Raw genomic sequence first — 22,689 nt, forward strand, 5'->3', positions numbered from 1 at the left:
TGATAGAGAAAGATCGAGCTCCTGTTTCACTACCCATCAGAATATCCTGAATATCCCTTTGCTGACCTTCTCAGTGTGACACTGACATGGAAAGTTGGCAAGCATACCCATCATACTCATCCAAACACTTTTCTCTATCTATTGCACTACTCTATGTGCATTTAACATACCACACAACGTATCCCACTACGTTACAGGGGTTGACGCCAGCAAGGGTATGTGGCCATAAAACTTTGCCCCCACTACATTGGGGCGAACCTGAGGGGAGGCATGGTGTAGGTTCCACAAGCATCGTTTTAGGGACTGGGATGGGATGGGGCTCAGATCTGTGCTAGAAGGCACAGGGCATTGCAATTCCCAGGCTGTAATTTCCAGACAATAGAGTGAGGCACGAACCTGAGAGTAGCACCCCAGGAGGCTGCCCTATCAGTGGGTGTAATATGGCAGCTTAGCTGCAGTGCCAAGGAATGCTTGGAGGGCGTCCCTGTAGCTGTCCTGGCAGGGTAACCCGAGGCCACTGTCACAGCCACTGGCCATGGCTAGTGGATTAAGAGTCCCAAGTCCCATGTCTGGACTCTGGATTTTGTGGATTGGAGGGCCTGTGGTCTGTCTCATATATTTTATTAGATTACGACCAAAAATGAGAAGAAGAAGAAGAAGCAAAAGCAAGCCTAAGAATTATTTAAATCACCCATGAGGTTCAGAGTGGCTTCATGGAATATGCGTAGTCTGAAGGGTAGAGCTAGGGAAGTGGTGACTATGAGTAGGAGGCGGGTGGATGTTAGTTGTATGCAGGAAGTTAGGTATTGGGGAGGATCAGCTGGAATGATTGCCAGGAAGGACTGTAGGTATAAGCTATTTTGGCACAGATGTGTTGATGGATATGATGGTGTGCGTGTGCTGGCTGAGGAAAAATGGGTGGAATATGTAATGAATGTAATGAGAGTTAATTAATGGATTACAGTAGCGAAAATATTGTTAGGTAAACTCATAATTTCATTTATATCTGTGTATGCTCCACAGGTTGGCTTAAAATATGTAGGAAAAGATAGTTTCTGGGATGACTTGATACCTCTAGTAAGTGGTATGGGGATGAGGAGATTGTAGTTTTGGGAGAGGACGTAAATACGAGTAGTCAAGTAGGTGAAGCAGCTCAAGGGTATGAAGGGGTTCATGGGGGATGTGCATATGGTATGAGAAATGTGGAAGGGTAATGGATACTAGAATTTGGGGGGGGGGGAATGAACATGATTGTGTGCAACACATATTTTAGGAAAAGAAAGAGTAGGTTGATTTCATATGAGTCTGGGGCAAATAGTAACCAGATTGATTAGATCCTGGCCAGGAGGACTGAGAGGAGGCAGGTGAAAGATGTTAAACTTATAGGGAGCGAAAAGTGTGCAGCAGCTATTGATATGTGACATGGTGCTTAAAGAGCTGATGGTAAATAGGGGACCTATGCACCTAAGAAGAAAATATTAAAGTTGAAATCCAGGCAGTGATGGATGCCTTCTGTAGCGAGATGAGTAAAGTTGTGCCTGAACAGGATGCTTTTGACAAAAGAGCCCTGTATTTGAACAATACAGGGCTCTCAAGAACAATCTCCTGAGAGTTACAGATTCAGTGTGTGAATGGACAAGGGGTCCTTCAAGATATAAGGTAACATAATGGTACAAAATTGGTGTAGAATCCGCAGTTACGGGAAAAGAAGGCTTTTCCGAGAATGGAAAAGAGGTGGTATCAGGGAAGAATACTTGGATGCCAAGTTTTGGGCTAGAAAGGAGGTATACAGGGCAGAATTGTACAAGTTTGTTTACAACTGCACGTTTATTGAAAACTGAAATGAGGTAATATAATAAGCATTAGTAGAATCTAGCCCAACACGAAGTTTAAAATACCTCGGATAACCATCTGTTATAAGCTTTTACAGATCATTCAGAACTCCTGCCTTATTAGGTTTCAAGGAGAAGCAGATGGGAATTTGTGTGCAATACACAGAAAATGCAATGCACACATCCCTGATGAGGGTTTTTGTGTAACGTAACTATTTCCCATCTTTCACAGCAAATTGGGCACTGGTTAGGAATGAAGCATTTTCAACAAGGCTGGAGGGGGCGACGAACCTAGTCTGCAGAGGAGGAGAGAAAGTTTGTTTTACTCTCTTACCGTAGGTGATACTTTTTCTATACTAATTATATAGGTTACACTCAGTGAAGGGAAAACTCCACTATGCATCATAGATGTTTCAACTCTAAGTACCTAACAGCAAAAGCCAAAACTCCAAACAGAACATAAGCTAATCTACTCTTAACAACCTAACTCAGTCTCACCTACTGTAGGTCCAATTGAATTCACCTTTATTAAACACACAATATGCTAAATTGTCGTAACATATCTGTCATCTGCTTATGCTAGGAGTGGCCATGTTAGGTGAAATTACGGCAGAGGAGATCAGGTCAGGAAGATGATAGAGTATATATTCAATTGTGTTTGCTTAGCGTTAGATGGGATTTTTTCTTCGAATTTTCCATTGTTTGCTATTGACGCACACATTGCTTTGTGGCATTTTTCCATTTTTAAGCAAACGATTTTTAACACTACAGTGTCATAAGTAAAGCTTGGACAAGCAGCATGCAATACAATAATGCAGATGAAACACCCACCAGGGAGATACTTCAGTGAGATAGTACGGGTGACGAGGGCTGGGTTGGAAGTAGCCAAGGTGAAGGAAAAGGGCGGTCCATGTCCAAGCTGCCAGAGATCATCATCCGTGGCTGTTAATACACCCAGTAACTTTGCAGACTCTCCCTCAGTGACATGTAGCAGAGTGGGAGGGCGTAGACGAGGTGGGCAGTCATTAACATCACTCACTGTTATGGTGAGTGTGGCAGTCGAGGATAGGGCAGGACGACCATCATCAACAGCAATTATTCTGGCCACGCCAACCTCCCCTCCATCTGCCTCTCGGTCTAAGGTTCGCCACAGTCGCACATTTCCTCCAGCCTCCACTTTCAAGGCCCCCCACCCGCCCACCACATGGTACTTCACCTTCTGCTTTCCATTCTGCAGGATTCAAAATCATACGAAATAAGAAGTATTGTTGTCTAAGTTTTATATAATCTTCATTTAATAAGACAGCTTGATAATATAAGTACAAATGTATATAAGTCTGTGTGAAAATAAAAATATTTACTTGCCTCATACAGACGAAGAAGCACATAACTGGATATGTAGTAGAGGAATCAGAGGTGTGGAGAGACGGAAAGTTATACCTTATGAAGAGAAGAGAGGAGAGGTGAAAAGACTATTAAGAGAAAGTTAGAATGGAGTATAGGAGGAGTTTGGTAGATATAGAGGAAATATAAGAAACTGTTTTTGAAGGAGTTCAAGATAAGACAGGGTGATAAGAGGTGTGAATGATAAAAATGTGAGAATGCTGGTGGAGAGGGGAGAAAAAGTTAACAGACGGAGAGAACACTTGAAGGTTGGGGTCCAGACGGGACCTGCATTTCATTTTCGTTCGAATGAATTGTTTGTAAAATGTTTTCAGCGATCCCTTCTGCTACAAAAAGTTAGTGGCTGTGAGTGTTATAAAGGCCTTTAGTTTACAAGACGCCTTGGTACTAATGGTGCTTTTATGTTGAGAAAGTCATGTATCCATGGCAAGTTCAAACATTTTAAAGGTATTTCTTTTGAGGGAGACTTGATGAAAAAGTGTGAATCTGTGCATGGGTGGTAAAGCGCCAATTTCTTTCCTCTGAGCCAGCTTGAATTGTTGAAAAGATTTGTTAGGTTTACGACATAGGACTGCACTGTTACTAAGCTAGAAGAAGGGGTTAGATGTTGGAAGAATAAGTAAGAAAAAAATGAAAGTGGTAGACTGACTCCTGTAGAACACTGTTGGATATATCAAGACTTAGAACAGAGTATTTGCAAGTGTCTACTTGAAAGGAAGGTTGCCAGTGACTTTGTTCTCTTTGTCTTTCAAGTTTGTATTTAAGATTCACTTTATCAACATTTTTCTAGACAGAGGGGGGAGAAAGCTATTTTTATCTATCTACCTGTAAATCTATCTATCTATCTATAGCCCGACGCCCTAATCCCGCAAAGGGTGGCCGCAGACAAAACGCCTCCAAGTCGCTCTGTCACCCATCATTTGACTGCCTTTCCTTATGTCTAACCCTATCAATAAGTATTCAATCATATATTTTTCCAATCACACTAAGAAGGCAGACACCCCCATGGTTACCACATACTTCTCTCTCCCCTTTTCCTTAGTATAAAGGAACAATTATACCTGATTTCCAGTACTCCGGAACCCTTCCCTCTTCCCAAGCCAATCTACACAACTTCCATATCCACTCCACAACAATCTCACCCCATACCTCAGCATTTCACCACACACTCCATCAATTCCTGGGGCCTTTCCCAGCTTCACCTTTTTCATTGCTTCAACTACTTCTGCCCTACTGATCTCTTCCTCCTACCTTTCATTTCTTTTTTTCCCAGTCATTCCCCAGTCACTTATACTCGCACTGCTCTCACTCTCTACATTCAACAAATCCTCAAAGTGTTCCTTCCATCTTCTCATTTTCTCTCTCTTCTTCACCAACAATGCATTATTCCCATCTTTCACTCCCCTACTATTTCCCCTTTCACACTGTCCTACTTTATTTACCTCCTTTCAAAACAATTTCCTACTCTCCTTTCATTTCACACTCAGATTCCTCTGAAACTCTTCATCCACTCTCTTCTTACTCTCCTTCGCCAATCTCTTCACCTCCCTCCTGCCCACATATACCTCTCTCTTCTCTCATATTCTCTTCTGCCTATACTCGCTAGCCAGTCACTATATACCTTCTTCTTTTGTTCCTCAGCTCTTTTCACCTCATCATTCCACCATACTGTCCTTTGCACACCGGTGCTTCTCCTCCTCATTCCATAAATCACCTCTTTATATATATATATATATATATATATATAAAACTGCTGCTATTAATGAGGTTTTTAATATAGAATGTGTCTTATTAAAGCTCTTAAAGAAGAGTTGGGTCTGATCAGAAAGCTGTGTGGTGGTTGAGTTTTTGGGTGTGAATTCATGCTGGAAATGAGATAGAAGAATGTGAGGAATGACAATCTTTAGGATCAGTCATTCCATGCCATTGAATGGTGTGTAAAGCTACAATAATTGTCTAAGCAGTGATGGATTTTTGGATGGTGTGTCTTGCTAAACGGGTTAAAAGTACACCTGACCTGGCTTGGTCTAACTTACCAAATCTGGGTCGTGGGCAGGGAGTAAAGCAATGGGTGAGCCCGGTGGCGTGTCCTCTGCGATGGTGATATGGGTGTGCGGGGTGGAGAAGGTGGGTGGGTTGTCGTTCACATCCCGAAGCGTCACCTCCACCCACCCGGTGTCCGTGTGTCTCGCGTCGCTCCAACCACCACGGCCCTGGGGGAAGGTGGGGAGGATGGTGTAAGTGTCGAGTACTGTGGAGAGAAGGAGGATTCAGGTTAATGTTTATCAGTTACACGAAGAACGGTTGGTGGCAGCCAGAATGGGGAAGATTGGTAAGGGGTTAGGGAGAGACTAGTTGGGGATGGTTGTTGAAGGGATAGAGGGCGTAGGGGAGAGACTTATTGAGGGGACAGGGAGGGTGCGATGTGTAGGAGGAAATATAGTCTGGAGAGGGATGTAAGCGAGTAAAAGAGTGAGTGGGGCCTGAGTATTTGTGAGGTTTGTGGGAGACACTGAGAGGAGCACGGTGAGATAAAAAAAAAAAGAGACTTGTGGGGGACCTGAGAAGAACTGTTGAGGATAAAAAGGAAGAGGAATTATGGTGTAAAATATGAAGTAAGAGGAGTGACTTGAAAAGGAGAGAGGGCTAGGGAAGGGAATTACGTGGGGCAAAGGGACGCTAAAAGGGATTGGAGATGGGAAGAGAAAATGAAAAGAGGAAGAAAGAGAATAGAACAGGATGGGTAAGTACAAAAAAAAAAAAAGCGGGGGGGGGGAGGAGGAGGAAAGAGGAAGACAGGGGAGTGGGGTAGAGGAAAGTGAGGGCGGAGGAAAGTAGGAGAGAGGGGAAGAGGGATTTCATTCAGTAACAACAACAGTCATTAGCATTAGCATTACCTTCATAATCATCACCACCATCCACACCACCACCACCACCACCACCACAATAATAATAATAATAAGAATAAGAATAAGAATAATAAATTTATCATCATCATCATCATTGCTACTATCATTCCCACCAACACCAATATCATTACCACCAACACACCCATCACAACCACCATCACCACCACCAGGTCAGTACTGCCACAGACAACACAACTATCATCACCCCAACTACCACAACTATCATCACCCCAGCTACCACAACTATCATCACCAACACCACAAACAACACAACCACCATCACTACCAAAACTATCACCACTACCACCGGGAAGGTAATCAATTCTGCAATATAAAGAAATAAGTACTCAAGATGCTATACCCACCACAGTTACTGCCAACACAACTACAACTACCACAGCTGCCACCGCCCCACAATCACCACTATCACCATAACAATAACCATCGCCTCTACGGCCACCATCAGCATCACTGCCAAAACACAGGATTTACATAATGGAACAAAGGCGGTATTACCTCGCGAGTATATACACGTTGATTCCATGTTTAGAAATGCAAACTGCTAAATTATGTCCTTGTGTGAGCTTGTGATTCTGCCTCTCTCTCTTCTCACGTCGCTTCTGGAATAAGCTTTCTTTTCTGCTCTCTCTCTCTCTCTCTCTCTCTCTCAGGTAACTCACATACAATCAAATCATGCGTCATAAATTCAACTTTTCCTCAATATCCACACTAGAAAAACACTGGGATTTTTAACAGATGCTTGGCGTGCCTTACCCTGTCGGTGACCTGCACCATGAAGCGGAACCCCCTGCGCTGCATCTTGTCCTCGTAATCCAGAGTCCTGCGGGCAAAGAGCTGGCCCACCGACCCCTCTGTGCGCATTGAGAAGTGCTCCCACCCCCACCCGCTGCCCTCCACCACCTGAGAGAGAGAGAGAGAGAGAGAGAGAGAGAGAGAGAGAGAGAAAGAGAGAGAGAGAAAGAAAGAAAGAGAGAGAAAATTGCAAGTAAAAGTCCGTCGGACATTTAATACCGATATACCGTAATCATTTCACTACGAAGGTGCGATTTTCTTCTCGGTACCGGCAAACTGTTCCCTTCACCTTAGAATGTATTTACAGAGTGAGAATGCACTTTTCAGAGATAATAACCTTCATAAATGCATGCCACTAACAGAGAGTTATAGAATAAAGGTATGAGTCGGTGATTGCAGTGATGGGTTAACTCAGTAATACTAGCTTGAAATAATACCAATTTTTCCAGACATCACACAGTGTAACCCTTCTAACTTCACCACGACTAAATCCAATGTGACTGTCAAATGGGAGATTTTTTTTATTAATCAGAGTAATCCCTTCATAATTAAACTGTCAAAACGCATCCAGTAACCCATTCTGTACAATGACCTCTTTATCGTTAAACGTCCTTTCTGCCACATTACTATGACAGGGAATACCTTCTCTGTTGAAGGACTTAATTTTATTCTTGATTGTTTGTAATCTCTTCATCAATAACCAACAATGAATGTTATTGTCGCTGTTAAGAGAAGCGTACCATACACAATTTTTTTCCAAGGAAAATATACAGCTGAAATAGGTGGGATAATACTTAAGTACCCAAGTATAAAAATATATTTACAAAACGTATGAAATGTAGGAATGGCAGTGCGCCAGAACTTAGTGGAGAAGGTTGAGGCAGTAAGATGACATACAACTGATTCATTCATCTGCTTTTATGATATACTCTTCCGCACTGCATGACCGAGTAATAGTTTTAATATAAACATAACACTTCTCTGTTCGGGTGCACGTATGCTTAAGTAATTGGTACACCACAATAGTATTTACTGAAGTACAAAAGGTGGTTAGGATTTATTGCTCAAACAGTATCGTTCAGGGACGAGCAGTTACCTACTGTTGCCTTAAAAGTCTGTACTAAAGTAGCCTATCCACGAGTATTAAGACTGTTAATGGAACATTAAAAGTGGGTATTAGAAAACTGACAGACAAAACACTCTTAGGCTCTTCAGCTGACTCTCCGCTGACTAAATTCATCTGACGTTAGTTAGGGAAAAAAAAAAAAAAACAGGAGACAAGTAATGAATAAACTCAAAATAGGCTACATCACTTACATACAAGCCCTTATGAGGTGATATACCAGACGTAAATTTCAGATGAAGAGGGGTTACGGAATTCCTTAAGCCGAAGAGAATGCGTCCCATCATTGCCCAGACATGTTTCCTCAGTATTATACAAAGTAGTGACAACCACTTTAATCCGATGACATTATTTGATCATTTTTCTTTTGCTACTTTCCGACAATTTTATTCAGCTTAAAAATTTTCGAACAAGAGGAATCATTGTACTTTTACCAGTCCTGATTTTCATCCTTTTGTGACTTACCTGACGTCGCTCAAGGGTACAATAAAATAGTACTGGGGCTCTATATCCTATCCATAGGTACCTTTTCGTGCTTGCCATCACATTGCAGCATTAATCTATTGTTATAACTCAGCGGGATGGTAATTTTTGACCACGTTCAAGTAAAAATTGTGTAGTTGTAACCTTCATTACCCTCTTAATTATGAGGATGTTTCCTATTTTATTATAATTACCTTGCAGTAGCACGAATATCATAAATATGAAGTCTGTGATGAAAGAGGTTACCATGTCTCAAGATGAAAAAATACTTGTAAGGAAGAGGTGCTACCTGAGGCTGGAGATGAAGTAGTCCTTGTCTAGGAGAGAGATTTGAAGAAGAGGCATCACTTTGATAACGTACAAAAAGGTTAATATTAATGTGCCATAACCATAATAACACAGGTAAGCCTAAGGCGCCAGGAAGCAACAATACCCCATTATTCTGCGGTGTCGTGGTGTGTTGTGAAAATATGGACGAGGAACGTGATGGGACGAGTAGTTTTAGCTATACAATTTACTACTAAGTGGAAAGAAAGCACAACTTGCCCTACAAATGAAGTAAATGAAGACTTCGAGGTATGTGATGGGTATTTGGATACGAAGGAAGCATTTAGATTACTTGCAAGGTAACATGAGCATTTCATGGTTATAAGATGAAGGGATAAAAAAGAAGTCCAAGGAAGACTCACTACGACCTTCAACTTACTCTGTAGAAGAAATAATTTGAGGTGTCATGGTCCGTGGTGGAGATCTCAAGGATAGTGGCGTTCGAGGGGGCGTCGTTTCCCCGCGTCTCCTCCACCTCCACGTGCCACAAGTGTCGCGTGAGGCGGGGCGAGTTGTCATTTACATCCGCCAGGCGAACCACCACCGTCCCCGTCCCTAGATGTGACAGGAAAGAGACCAGGCTATAAGTGTTGCTATAAGGGGTACTCATTATTACGGCTCAGACTACTATCACAACTACTACTATTACTTCTGTTCCCTTTATACATATTATTGCGATTTCCACTAAGACAAAAGCTACTTTTGCCACTGCTCGCTACAGCTAGAAGTATGGATACTGTTGCTTTGGTACTAAGACTGCGTCTACAAATGTAAGGAGGAGCGAGTTATGGACATTGATAACTAGGTTACAGAAAGTAAACAAACTGTCTTGACTTGAGGGAAAAGAAGAGACTGGATGGTAATGAAACTGGATTACCACAAGGCTCAATTTTCAGCCCCATTCTGTTTCTGATATATGTCGACGATACTAACGAAGAGTTGTGTTATGAAATACCCAAATTCTCTAGCAAAGAGAACTCAGTAACAGAGGAAACTTATCCTTATAAAGGCATTACCTCAAGAAATTGATAAAACATTCAATCGAGTTAAGTTCTTTCATATGGGTTTTGACGCTGAAAAATGCAAAGCACAATACAGGTAGTACAAATGACAAGTTAACTGCACAGTGAATAATATTCCATTCGAGAATGTAAACCAAAATTTTGATTTACAGTATGAGTAATTGTGTAAATCAAAATCTTGAGTAATGAGGAAAGTAAAAAACTTATATCTTGGGTAGAGAACTTGAAAAATGTATGAGATTAATCCTCTCCTTATTCAGTTCCTTAGCACATCTGGATAACTGCTTAAAGTTATCACTGGCCTATTCCAAAATAAGATATCGAACAACTGGAGAGAGTAGAACGAAGGTAATGAAAATTACATAAAAATAAGGAACCAATCATTTGAGCAACGTTTAGGAGAGTTATGTCAGCCTGTCGCTTAGACTGGATGTAAAGAGAAGGCTGTATGAGGGTGTTGTGGTACCGACTGCATTATATGGGACTGACGCATGGAATATGAGTGTAGCAGAGAGGAAAAGTTTGAATGTAATGGAGATGAGGTGTCTGAGGAGTATGTGTGGAGTGACGCGCATGGATCGAGTGCGAAATGATGAAATGTGAAGGAGAATTGGAGTTGTTCGGGAGATGGCTGGTAGAGTTGAGCAGAGGGTGTTGCAATGGTTTGGGCATATGGAGAGAATGGATAATGAGCGATTGGTGAAATACATAACTAGATCTGATGTGAGAGTTGTAAGGCTGAGAGGAGACCACGAATAGGATGGATGGACAGTGTGAAGAGAGCGCTGGATGCGAGAGGGATGTCTGTTGAACAAGGAAGAGTGGCTGTGCGTGACAAAAATAAATGGAGAGAAACTGTGAATGAATAAATGATGACGCAGCCCTGAGGGGATATTCTCCCGCATTTGGTCTGATCAGCTAGTCAGGTCAGGTGCGGGTAAGGGGATGGGTCTATTATGATGTGGCAGGGGTAAACCAGCTCCGCTGTCAGGCCCTGCTGCGAATGTCGCTGATTGCACTGCACAGTTGACCCTTTTGTGGTGTGGTGCGGTGAGGATCTGTCCCGTCTCCCTTTTGGTGCTAAGATGCGAATGAATGTGATTAAATGGATGGGTAAATGGGGAGTGTGTCGTCCTGTCTCGGCTACCTTCCTTTTCTTGGGGGAAGCAGCCTAGGTATATAGATAGATAGACTTTCCACAATCCATGTCTATCCAAATCCATGAAGGCCGCATATAATTTCTTTCCCTTTTCTAGAAGCTTTTCCACTAAAGATCTAAGAATGAATATCTGATCTACACAACCTTTTCCCTTCCTAAAACCTCCCTGTTCTTCTCCACTTAATTCCTCTGTTATTTTCCTAACTCTGTCAATAAGTATCCTACCATATACTTTTCCTATTACACTAAGCAGACAAATGCCCACATGATTACCACACACTTCTTTTTTCTTATTTCCTTTGTACAAGGAAATAATTATACCTGAAATCCATTCCTACAGGACTCTACAGTACCTTCCTCCCAGGCCAATCTGCACATCTTCCACTTCCATTCTACTACTATCTCTCCCCCATGCTTCAGCATTTCACCACACACTCTATCAATTCTTGGGGCTTTCCCCATTTTGACTTCATTGCATCCACAACTTCCGTCCTACTGATTTCTTCCTCTCTTCTCACATCCCTCCTTCTCCCAGCCATTCCCCAGCCACTTATACTCGCATTACTTTCATTCTCCATGTTCAGCAATTCCTTAAAGTGTTCTCTCCATATATATATATATATATATATATATATATATATATATACTGTGCAAATATACTTTATTAGTAATGCTCTCCTTCCAGTACCTCCCGTGGCTTATCGGTAAAATGTAAATGCATATTATTCCCTTGACAGAAAAACCGAGTCTCATAAAAATACTTTCTGTCATTTTCCATTTACTGACCAGGTCGCCTAAATCCTGAAGGTGATTTGTCTCTTTCTTTTACATCTCTCTCTCTCTCTCTCTCTCTCTCTCTCTCTCTCTCTCTCTCTCTCTCTCTCTCTCTCTCTCTCTCTCTCTCTCAAAACTTCGTGTCCTTTTCCCTTCCCTTCCATCTTATTCCCTCCCCCCCCCCCACTTCCGCCATCCTACTCTCTGATCACATTACGCCCCAGCCTCTCTGAAAATAGAAAAAATAACTTGGGAATTTTATATAATGAAATGAAATGGCTACACTTATGCCAAAGCCCTTTGGTATTTTCATTCACATATTGAGTTTATAGGACCTTTTCGTTTCATTATGAGTAGAGCGGTGGACGTGAATTTGATATTGAAATTTTTGTCATACGTTGCTTACATAAGCTTTGCCTTCATATACATTTATTTCGAATTCTCACTTTCCTTCATGGGAAAAAACGATTTAATTCAGCTTAGATTCCTCGGAGGACGGGGGTTATATAGTCCTCGTTATTTTTTTTAGCCATGGACTGGAGCCAGGAACATTGAACTTTATATGACGCCATCAGAGTCAGTGGGATATGATTAGATGTTTACTTCAGGGAAATAAGGATAACAAAGATGTAAGGCTGATTACTGGAGACCGTATATTTCCTGTATTGCCTTAAATGCCTTTTCATGTTTTTTTTAATGATTCTGCTAATAATATACCTTTTTATTGGTACAGTGCCTAATAGTACCCTGCCCCCTCATTCTTTTATTTCTAGAACCAGGTTTTGCCATAAATGCCTTCAGTGTCAGTTCATGCCTTTTTTGGTGATATTAACAAGATAACTCATTTTTCATGATGCAGGCGGGTGGGTTAAACTCATGGTAATTTGAAGAAAAGAAAAGGCTAGAAATTACGTGCAACCAAGGATTTTTTTTTTTTATTGCATATACTCGTGTACAAATACTTTGCTTTCGACATTCTGACATTCCTTTAATGAAGGCTACCATGATTTTATCATTTTTTATCCCTGTGTTGATTATGAAAATGTGTGCCTTTTTGTGTCTTCTTTAGTCAATAAATGCCACTTCTAGCAATGTTATGTAATTTTATTATTCCTTTTTATGCTTATTTCATGGTTTTTAGTGTCTTAACATTCGACCTCTTTTTATTATAATGATAATGACTACTATATTTAGCCTCTTCATTATGATAACATGGTTTGTCCACACCTAAGACTCAAATGGACTAAAGGCCCTGCCCTTTCAGCCCGCCGGTTACTCTCTCTCTCTCTCTCTCTCTCTCTCTCTCTCTCTCTCTCTCTCTCTCTCTCTCTCTCTCTCTCTCTCTCTCTCTCTCTCTCTCGTGTCTACTTACCCTTGATTCTAGCACAAGTACCAATAGTCTGCAACAAGATAGCGTCTTTTTACATTTCTTCTTCTTGTCACTACAAGCTTTTGTGTAGGTTACGTGAACACTCATGTAGTTAAGGTAATAAGGGAGGCTATATCAATTCCCGTCCAGTTCGAACATATAGTGTTGACAAAGCCTCCACATTGGGGCACCTCTTTCCATCAGTAAGCATCGTAGTATGCGATGTGTCGTATAAATCACCATACATTACGATACGGACCACATCCGTTATGTCCAGGGGTGTTCATTATGTCAGCTCTCCAACCAGGAAACAAGTAGTGAATGCGATGTTGCTCACAGTTTTCTGGTGTAAAGACACATATTATAAGCATAGTAACCGAAATTGCTTTTATCATGATTATTATGTTTGGAATGAAATTTTCCTAAAACTGAAAGCAATCAGTTGTTGTCTTTTCCCTAAAACAAGACTTACAGAAACAGACATTCTACGGTTTTGAAGGAAACGGTCAGCGACAATCTTCCCTCACCCCACCTTACCTCAGTGCCTCACCCAACCCTTTTCTCCACCTGTCTTCCCCACAATCAATATCTATATACTGTACGGCAGCCAGGTGTAATGATGTTACTGCAATATGGTTCCCAGTCCAGACAAAAGATGCTGGAAAGTGGTGAAGCCTAATCCTTTGTTTTTGTCCTTGCCTTCTCGTTAACTTCTCTACCTACACACTCATTCATTCATCTAACCATCCTGGGCAGCCAGTTGTATATGATATAGCATGACTGAACTGATAACAGTATTTATGAGGCTTGCTTCTTTGCTACAATCTTTACCTTTTCCTCGATTTTCCATGGACGCTACTTACCTATCCAACCATCCTCTTATTTTTCAGTTCGCCTCATTCACGGCAGCCATAATGTTTCATGGTTTCTGGTACGTCCATGAGATCCCAGTGGTATGACTTTTTTTTTTTTTATCATTCATAACCCCAACCTTCATTTCTCTTTACAAACACACTCATACAACCAATCATTCTCTCATAAACCTCACTTTTTATCCTGCCTCTGTGTCCAGCAATCAGTGACATTTCACTGTGTCTTTCCAGACCACAGTAGTAATGAAGCATATTCCTTTGACTTGGCCCATAACTTGCCCTAGATTTCTTTTTCACTCACAAACACATATCCACCCACCCACCAATCATCTTGCCTATCACTCCCGTTCATCCTAGGCAGTCGATAACATTCAGGGTGGTTCACAAACAATACGAGGGATGGTGGTAGTCATGAAGCTTCTTTTTTCCGTTTTCTTTGATTTTTCTATCGACACCATTCATCCAATCATCCTCACTTAATCTCACCTTTTAGTCCGCCTCCATCCACGGCAACAACTTGTATGTGATACTCCGGCGTGGTTTCCCGATCCAGACAACAGATAGCTGTGGTCACGAGGCCTGTCTCCGGGTTGATGGCGAACATGGCCTGGCCCGAGCGTTCTTCAATCACGTTCTTCTCGATGGAGTATGTGAGGCGGCCGTTGGTGCTGTTTTCCTGCTCGTCTGCATCCCACGCCCAAACCACGCCTGCGGAGAGGTCTGTGGACGTAAAGTGGAGGGATACACGTAAATTAAAATGCTTTAATATGGCCAGAAATTGCAATCTTTCCATTTTGAAAGCAAAATATTAAAACTAGAATATGATGGTTATCTTGAAGAAGTGTTATGGAAAGATTGAAGAGTTGCAGTACTGAGCTATACTGCCAGTAGTCCATAATTACCAGTGAGCAAGCGAAGCGAGGGACCGGTGTTTACTCTTAGTTAAATTTGAAAATGAGTGTCCCGGCCCAACCCAGTCCAAAACGACCCGACCGTCAAACTAAGCAGAAACTAATAACTTTACTCTTATGTGATGTAGAGTTGAAATTCTTTCTGCAGGTGATACATTCATTCAATAACGTTTGTTATTAACAAAAAACTCACCCATAAGGGCGTAAGAACCCCTTAGAATCTCGAGTTTTCCAAGGAGGTGTTCAGCTCTAATCGGTGAACTAAATAAGATTTTCCCATCTTAACACTGCTTTTTGACATTAACTCTAGCAACTAAGTACCGGAGACACCACCTATAATATAACATACATACCGTTTTTGTTATGTTTTGATGGTGAAATCACCATAGGAATGCACCCCATTTCTGGAATTAATCATCTTATCAATAACCAAATCTTTATCATTTGAGTTTCACTGACACAGCAGGTTGGCAGTAGAGATTGTAGAAATTAGCACTGCACTTGTGATGAATGCTACGGCGCCTTGCATCGGACCAGCACTTGTATGCCGTTGGAACCTATGTTGCTCAAACAAACCCTGAGCTACATTTAGAGCATCTGTTTTCTTTGCTTCATAGTATGTGCTCCACAATACTCAATGAGCAAATCCAAATTTAATCAATAGCCGAAAATCATCCAGAAAGGAAATGCCTTATCTTACTCTCATCCTGTAATGATGTACCAGAGGGAAACCGTGATAACATGGCTCTCGCTTGCTCTTCCTGTGCTCACAAAGTGAGCGTCACTGGTATATAATTAATGCTAGTGTTCAGTGCTTGTGACGAAGAAATGGTGAGACTACTACTGTCTTTCTTATTTACTACTAAGCAACAGGGCAAAAACAGCAACGTGAACATCTGCGCCAAAATAAGGGGCAGCCTCATTAGTGCCTCAAATCAGATTTTCCGATTATTCCAGAGTAATTTTACTGAGGATTCCGTCTTCTGCTGAAGAAACCCTAGGCAAGGTTGAGCCCGGATTCGTTTAATGAATAGAATACTTATTGTGATTACTAATACTGAAAGCATAACCAAGATAAGTTTCATAAAAGAGCTGTGATGTCGATAATTTCACACTGAAAAGTGAAACCTGGAGAAGATTTCATAGAGAAAGAAGAAGCAGCAGCATTTTGCATAGTTTCTTATTCACTAATAAATATTTGGTAAGGTAGTGGAGATACAATGGCTTGTGCTCTAACTTCCTTGAAAAAGGAAGGTGAATACTCACTGACTGAAAAAGCGAGGCCATTCCTTTTCCTTTAGTATCACAAAAACTCCAAGTTTGTTGGTCAACAAAAAGGAATGAGAAGGGGCATATCTGTCAGAGAATCAAGAAATTGAAAACAAATTAATGTCAGAGACAAAAGTCGTGTCGTGAAATTTGGTGAAAATATCTGCTGGTGAGGTTTGCTCTGCGTCCAAGGGACTGTTGGAAGCACTGACTTGTAGTTGACATTTGTTCCAGGTGACCGGCCTGTGGATGCCAGCAATTTTTTTTTTTTTTTTTTTTGGTAATTAAACGAAACTACTCTACAAATTTAGTCTTTAGTACATATAGTATATATATATGGAGCGTTTCTCATCTATTCTTTTATAATACCACCACCTCAACGTTACAGTCCAGTTAGCTAAATAAGTGTTCGGAAGTCAGTTCTCCATCTTTATTAACTGTAAATTAGCTAATCAAGTTGATAATTATGACCTGGGACTGACATTATTTAACAGTGTCGTAAAACAAAACTGACTATAGTATTCAACACATGAGAACAGAGTTACTGTGTTATGATAATTGATTTTTTTTTTTTTTTTTTTTTGGGGGGGGGAAGGCTGGCGAACTGACTCCCACAGAGGAGTTCAAACACATAAACCGGACAACCGAAGTCTACGCAGAGCTGTTCGTGTGCCTCATTCCAGGTGCAGTTCATTTCTTACGGTGTAAGTACTGCTTGCAGATGCTGCTTACGTCATTGTAATTGTTTCCTAGTCCTATAGTGGTGTGATAACACAAGGACGACCTGAACGATGACAGTTCTCCACTGAGCATTCCTCCTGAATTCACCTTATCCACCTTTCTATCGTTCTGTTTATACCAAATTTTTGACTCTCTGTTCAGGATTCCCTTCCCATAAATTGAGCGAGATCATGCCACCGCTCATCTTGCTAATAGTTGGATGCATATTGCTTTCCCTCTCCATATCAAGGTACTGTAGGTCTGCTTGACGTCTTGTGTTAAGGTGTAAGCTGAAATGTCCAGGGGATCATCGCCTAACCTTAAGTATTTCGTCCCATACGAAATTCGGACTTAGCAGTTCTCGCGAGTCGATTGTATGGCTTCGTAATTTGCTGGATTCATTTATATGGTTATCCCATCAGCAGCAGATATGAAGCTTGAGGATACCAGGCTAGCCAACCACGAATATGTAACTGTGGTAGAAATATCATAATGTTTCAAGTGTTGCACTTATTCTACGGACAAAACCGCGACACTACTTTTGTCTTTGACTGTACACTCGGCAAGATTTCCGACTGGATCACCTGGTTGCGGGCTTGGCTAACGTGGCAACACAGCGCGCCTGTGTGTGTGTGTGTGTGTGTGTGTGCCCGACAATTTTTCGAATTGCAAAGCTTCATCCTTCGAAATTATATTATGTGGCCATTGTATTATGCTATGATATAGGATAATAAATACTATGTGATTGGGATAATGGGCTGTGCACTATACTGTTTATAGTCTGAGTTATATAAAATAATTCTCTTGCCTTGTAGCGTGAACCACGATACAGGTTGAGTTGTGGTTCAGAAACAGAGGGCAAGTTCACCCAGAAATGGCGCGATGTAGGGGGAAGGGGGGAGTATGAGAGTGAGCGGCCAACAGTTATACATTCTTAGTCATTACAGTATAGTTATTAATGTGTCAATGATATCCTGTATCCTAAATAATAATAAACCTATTTATTTGTATTATCTTTATATAGACCCGATTACATACTAGGATACCCCCCCCCCTTTCCTTGATATGAATATCAATTGATCCCTAAATGTTTTTTTAATATTAAAATTGTTTAGTGATACAGTATAAAAATATGTTTGTTATACAATTCGTCAGTAAATTTATACATATGCACAAATGCATTAGAGTACTGTTGCCTCCAGAAATCTTTTTACTATTTTTAAATTGTATGAATACATAATGCCTGGTAATAGTCATATGGTGAAGTGTCAGGCATACGATCAACGCATCTCTATACTCTGGCCTTTATCTGCCTACTGCTCTTCCACACTCCAATTTTTCCTCAACCTGTCTGTTTACCATAATTCTTACAATTCTGTCTATCTATCTATCTATAGCCCGACGCCCTAATCCCGCAAAGGGTGGCCGCAGACAAAACGCCTCCAAGTCGCTCTGTCACCCACCATTTGACTACCCTCGCCCCAGCTCACCCCCCTCTCCCTCATATACCTCTCAACTCCATCCCTCCACCTCATCCTCGGTCTACCCCTCCCTCTCCCTCCCTCCACCTCACCTACATACACCCTCTTAGTCAGTCTTTCATTCTCCATTCTCTCCACATGTCCAAACCACCTCAGTGTATTTCTCCTAATATTCTCAACCACATCCACATCCACCCCACAACGTTCCTTCACTTCTTCATTCGTTAACCTGTCTTTCCATGTCACTCCACATGCTCCTCTCAAGTAATTCATTTCCACTGCTCTCACTCTTGACTTGTTCCCCTCTTGCAAGGTCCACGCCTCGCTTCCATACGTCAGGGTAGGGATCACAATACTATCATGCAGTGACTTAACTTCCATACTCACCTCCCTATTTCTCATTACTGCTTTCAGTGAACCAATAACCTTCCTTCCCTGCTGTACCCTTTCACGCACTTCATCCCCCAAAGTTCCATCTTTACTCATCACACTACCCAAGTACTTGAATGCACTCACATTCTCCATATCCTCACCATCCAACCTCACTGTACATTCTGTGACTTCATTCCTCTCAAACACCATTACTTTACTTTTGTTTACATTAACTTTCAGCTTCACCACCAAATATAAATATATATATATATATATATATATATATATATATATAGATAGATAGATAGATAGATAGATAGATAGATAGATAGATATAGATAGATAGATTCTGTGTGTGTGTGTAGGTTCTCACTTCTACCTGATAACCATACACCTACACCGACATAATTTATCTTATTAAACAAGAAACTTCATACTGGCTTGGTTGTATTCAATATATCCACGTGGGGCTATAGTGTCATTTACTCATATCTGTTCCAAGTAGCCCAACATTAAAATAAATAAAACAACGATTCTGGGTGTGGTCATTCGGGAGGGTCATGCAGTAATCATATATTATTACCAGTGATCATTTTCAAACTACTATGCGACATAAGATATTGGTTTCACACTTGACCATTATCATGTTAAAATGAATTATATTGGCCAGTAATGGACAGATGGATTTATAACCATACCAAAAAATACGTGAACTTCGCAAACTATTAAACACTGAACTTGCTGCCTTTTCGAAGTAGTTTACGTGAACGTCCAGTGTGTGAGCCTTCATAACATAGTTCATACAACATATAACGGGTATATTGCATAAATCTATGGTACAGTATAACTTAATAAACTGATCGCTGGGAATCCGGTAAGCTACCATTAAAAACAGATGCTCCTACAGTGTTATTTTGTAATGAACATTAAAATAACTATTTTCTTCTGGAAGAAATAGTTGTTCATGTAATATGAATTCTATATTACAGTATTATAATACTTCAGTGTTTGTCTTTATATGGTGTTTCAGGTTTTACCCCCAAAACATAATCATAATATAATAATGTAACATGCTACAAACTTATAAACAGAACCTAAATAAATACTGAGGTGTGTGTCATCTAGTGTTAAAGGCAAAAATTACATATCAATCTTGGACGCCCTTAGCCAAACGCACACACCCATTTTACCATTATGACACGTTTCATACTCCCCCACCCCCACCACACGTATTGTCCCACACCCACACGCACACACACATACTGTATTTAGCATTCTGTGTACTGAATGAAATCCTGCTTTGAATTCTGTTATTCCAAATGTAAATAAGCATTTGGAACTAACATTAACAGCATGTTCATTAACATTGCACACTGTCAGGCTGGCAATACTGAAACAAAGGACCAAGACTGTGACTGGTGCGTGAGAGCTGGAAAGCTCCCACAATATGCTTCATAAATGTATTTTGAGAGTTCCATATAGGCTGTTTGTATTTTTCATAAGAAATGGCTGTTCACCAGTATGTTAACTTTAATTACTGACATAACTGGAGGAACAGGAACCTCTGCAGTGACACTACAACTCCCCACCGTAGCAATGAGGATTGGTGGTGTCAGCGGCCACCTCCCCTCTAACTGGTATCCACCACTGAACACACGATTACCTTTAGCATTAACGAAAATATCACTGTGGGTATGGCTACCCCATGACTATTACTGAAACATAAACTATGCAAATAAGTACTGATTACTGGTCAACGTAATCCGTAATGTGAGGTGGTTATGTATTGGACTTGTATTTTGACACAGTATTAATTTTAGGTAAACATACTAAATTCAACGTCATTACTCATTAGCACAAACTGATATTGTGGTTGTGTGTGTGTGTGTGTGTGTGTGTGTGTGTGTGTGTGTGTGTGTGTGTGTGTGTGTGTGTGTGTGTGTGTGTGTGTGTGTGTGTGTGTGTGTGTGTGTGTGTGTGTGTGTGTGTGTGTGTGTGTGTGTGTGTGTGTGTGTGTGTGTGTGTGTGTGTGTGTGTGTGTGTGTGTGTGTGTGTGTGTGTGTCTACTGATAGCCAGCTGAGAAGTTTTAGAGAGAGACAGACAGACAGAGATGAGGCGGTGGAGCGGGCTGCATGTTTTCCGTTAAGGAGAGGGGGTATCCTAATGTGTAATCGGGTTTATATAAAAATAATAAAAATAAATAGGTTTATTATTATTTAGGATACAGGATATCATTCTCACCTTCATAACTATACTGTAATAACTAGGAATATATAACTGTTGGCTGCTCACTCCCATACTCCCCCTTCCCCCTACATCGCGCCACTTCTGGATGAACTTGCCCTCTGTTTCTGAACCACAACTCAACCTGTATCGTGGTTCACGCTACAAGGCAAGAGAATTATTTTATATAACTCAGACTATAAACAGTATAGTGCACAGCCCATTATCCCAATCACATTATATTTATTAGCCTATATCATAGCATAATACAATGGCCACATAATATAATTTCGAAGGATGAAGCTTCGCAATTCGAAAAATGGTCTGGCACACACACACACACACACACACACACGAGCGCGCGCTGTGCCACGTTAGCCAAATCCCGCAACCAGGTGATCCAGTCGGAAATCTTGCCGAGTATACCTGTATCCAAATACTTGCATATAGAATGAGATTTGTCATTGAAAGGAGGTATTAGTGTGATATCGCCTGCATTGTGGACGAACTACAAGGTGGAACATCCTGAGGTCATATGCATAAATGGTCTTAATCACATTTCGGATAAGCAGTTCTTCATAGGAAGTAATTATTGTCACATATAACTTATTGTGTTCATGTTTTCATTTCAGATTCACGTTGATTCAGTAATGCATGGAAGTTATATGGGTGAAGGTAAAAGTAAATGCAGGGAATCGAATAAACAAATTATTATAAGGTAAGTTTATGGAGGAAACCAGTATGGGACAACACAGGTAAAAGAAAGCAAATGTTTAGGAAATAAAGATGATGGCCATTATAATCCTCTGATCATATTTCTTTCCCACACAAGTAGGCACATACGGAGGTGATGATATGAGTGTGGGCTGTCGCCATCTGTACGTGATGGAGCACACTTGCCTCTGAGGGAACGAACTATCAAACTCATATTGTATGTCTTCTTGCATGAAGATTATAAAGCTGGAAAGAGGTTGACAGAAAAGGGAAATGGAAACACTGTGAAAGCAAGCAAAAAGTGAAAATTGAACCAGAAAACTAAAAGAGAAAGAGAAGATGAATAGATATGAGCGCGATGGGGTCAGAAGCATTTTCGGCTCAATTTTAGGAATAGAGATGAAGGCGAGGAAATGAGACAAGCGTAAGACAAACAGCTCAGTAAAATGAAATATATTATAATGAGATTAGAGTCGAGAGAGAGAGAGAGAGAGAGAGAGAGAGAGAGAGAGAGAGAGTTCCAAGGACAAGTAGTACCCCAAAAGGTCTTACAACCCTTATCGAGCATGTACCATGAATGGAGTACATTCCTACTCTACTAGTAAGAGAAAAACCTAGTAAAGATGAAGGCTCTCTACACCTGCCTCTGCCTCCCTCAGAACAGGCACGGAAAAGGAAGTGAACGGTCATGAGCACTGTTAAGGGGACAGGATAGTCTGCCACTAAAGGGCAGGTTAATCCACACGTCTACACCCCAACTAGCCCTCCTTATCCCCACTAAACCACTGATTTGATAGGCGCATGAATCGGAGATCTGAAGCTTCCCTCACTCTCACGTCTTGCCGCATGTACTGTTACTTTCATGTGTCCTAATATTAGTTGTATTATTCCGTTTATAGATTCACCGGATC

General features: G+C 41.0%; 1 protein-coding gene across 1 annotated transcript in view; it reads right to left on the reverse strand.

Annotated features, from left to right (window-relative positions):
• Positions 1–22,689, reverse strand: part of LOC145411964 (putative neural-cadherin 2) — a 452,962-nt gene that overhangs the window by 238,619 nt on the left and 191,654 nt on the right. Inside the window, exons 10-14 of the mRNA XM_080281935.1 lie at positions 14,574–14,807; positions 9,271–9,446; positions 6,920–7,066; positions 5,273–5,449; positions 2,664–3,063 (exon numbers count right to left, since the gene is read on the reverse strand). Of these exons, the coding sequence (XP_080138061.1) occupies positions 2,664–3,063; positions 5,273–5,449; positions 6,920–7,066; positions 9,271–9,446; positions 14,574–14,807 (1,134 nt within the window). The remainder of the gene's footprint in view (positions 1–2,663; positions 3,064–5,272; positions 5,450–6,919; positions 7,067–9,270; positions 9,447–14,573; positions 14,808–22,689) is intronic.

Source organism: Coenobita brevimanus, chromosome 91 (assembly GCF_032717465.1).
Source record: "Coenobita brevimanus isolate Jiangsu-jjx chromosome 91, ASM3271746v2, whole genome shotgun sequence".
Classification (NCBI taxonomy): domain Eukaryota; kingdom Metazoa; phylum Arthropoda; class Malacostraca; order Decapoda; family Coenobitidae; genus Coenobita; species Coenobita brevimanus.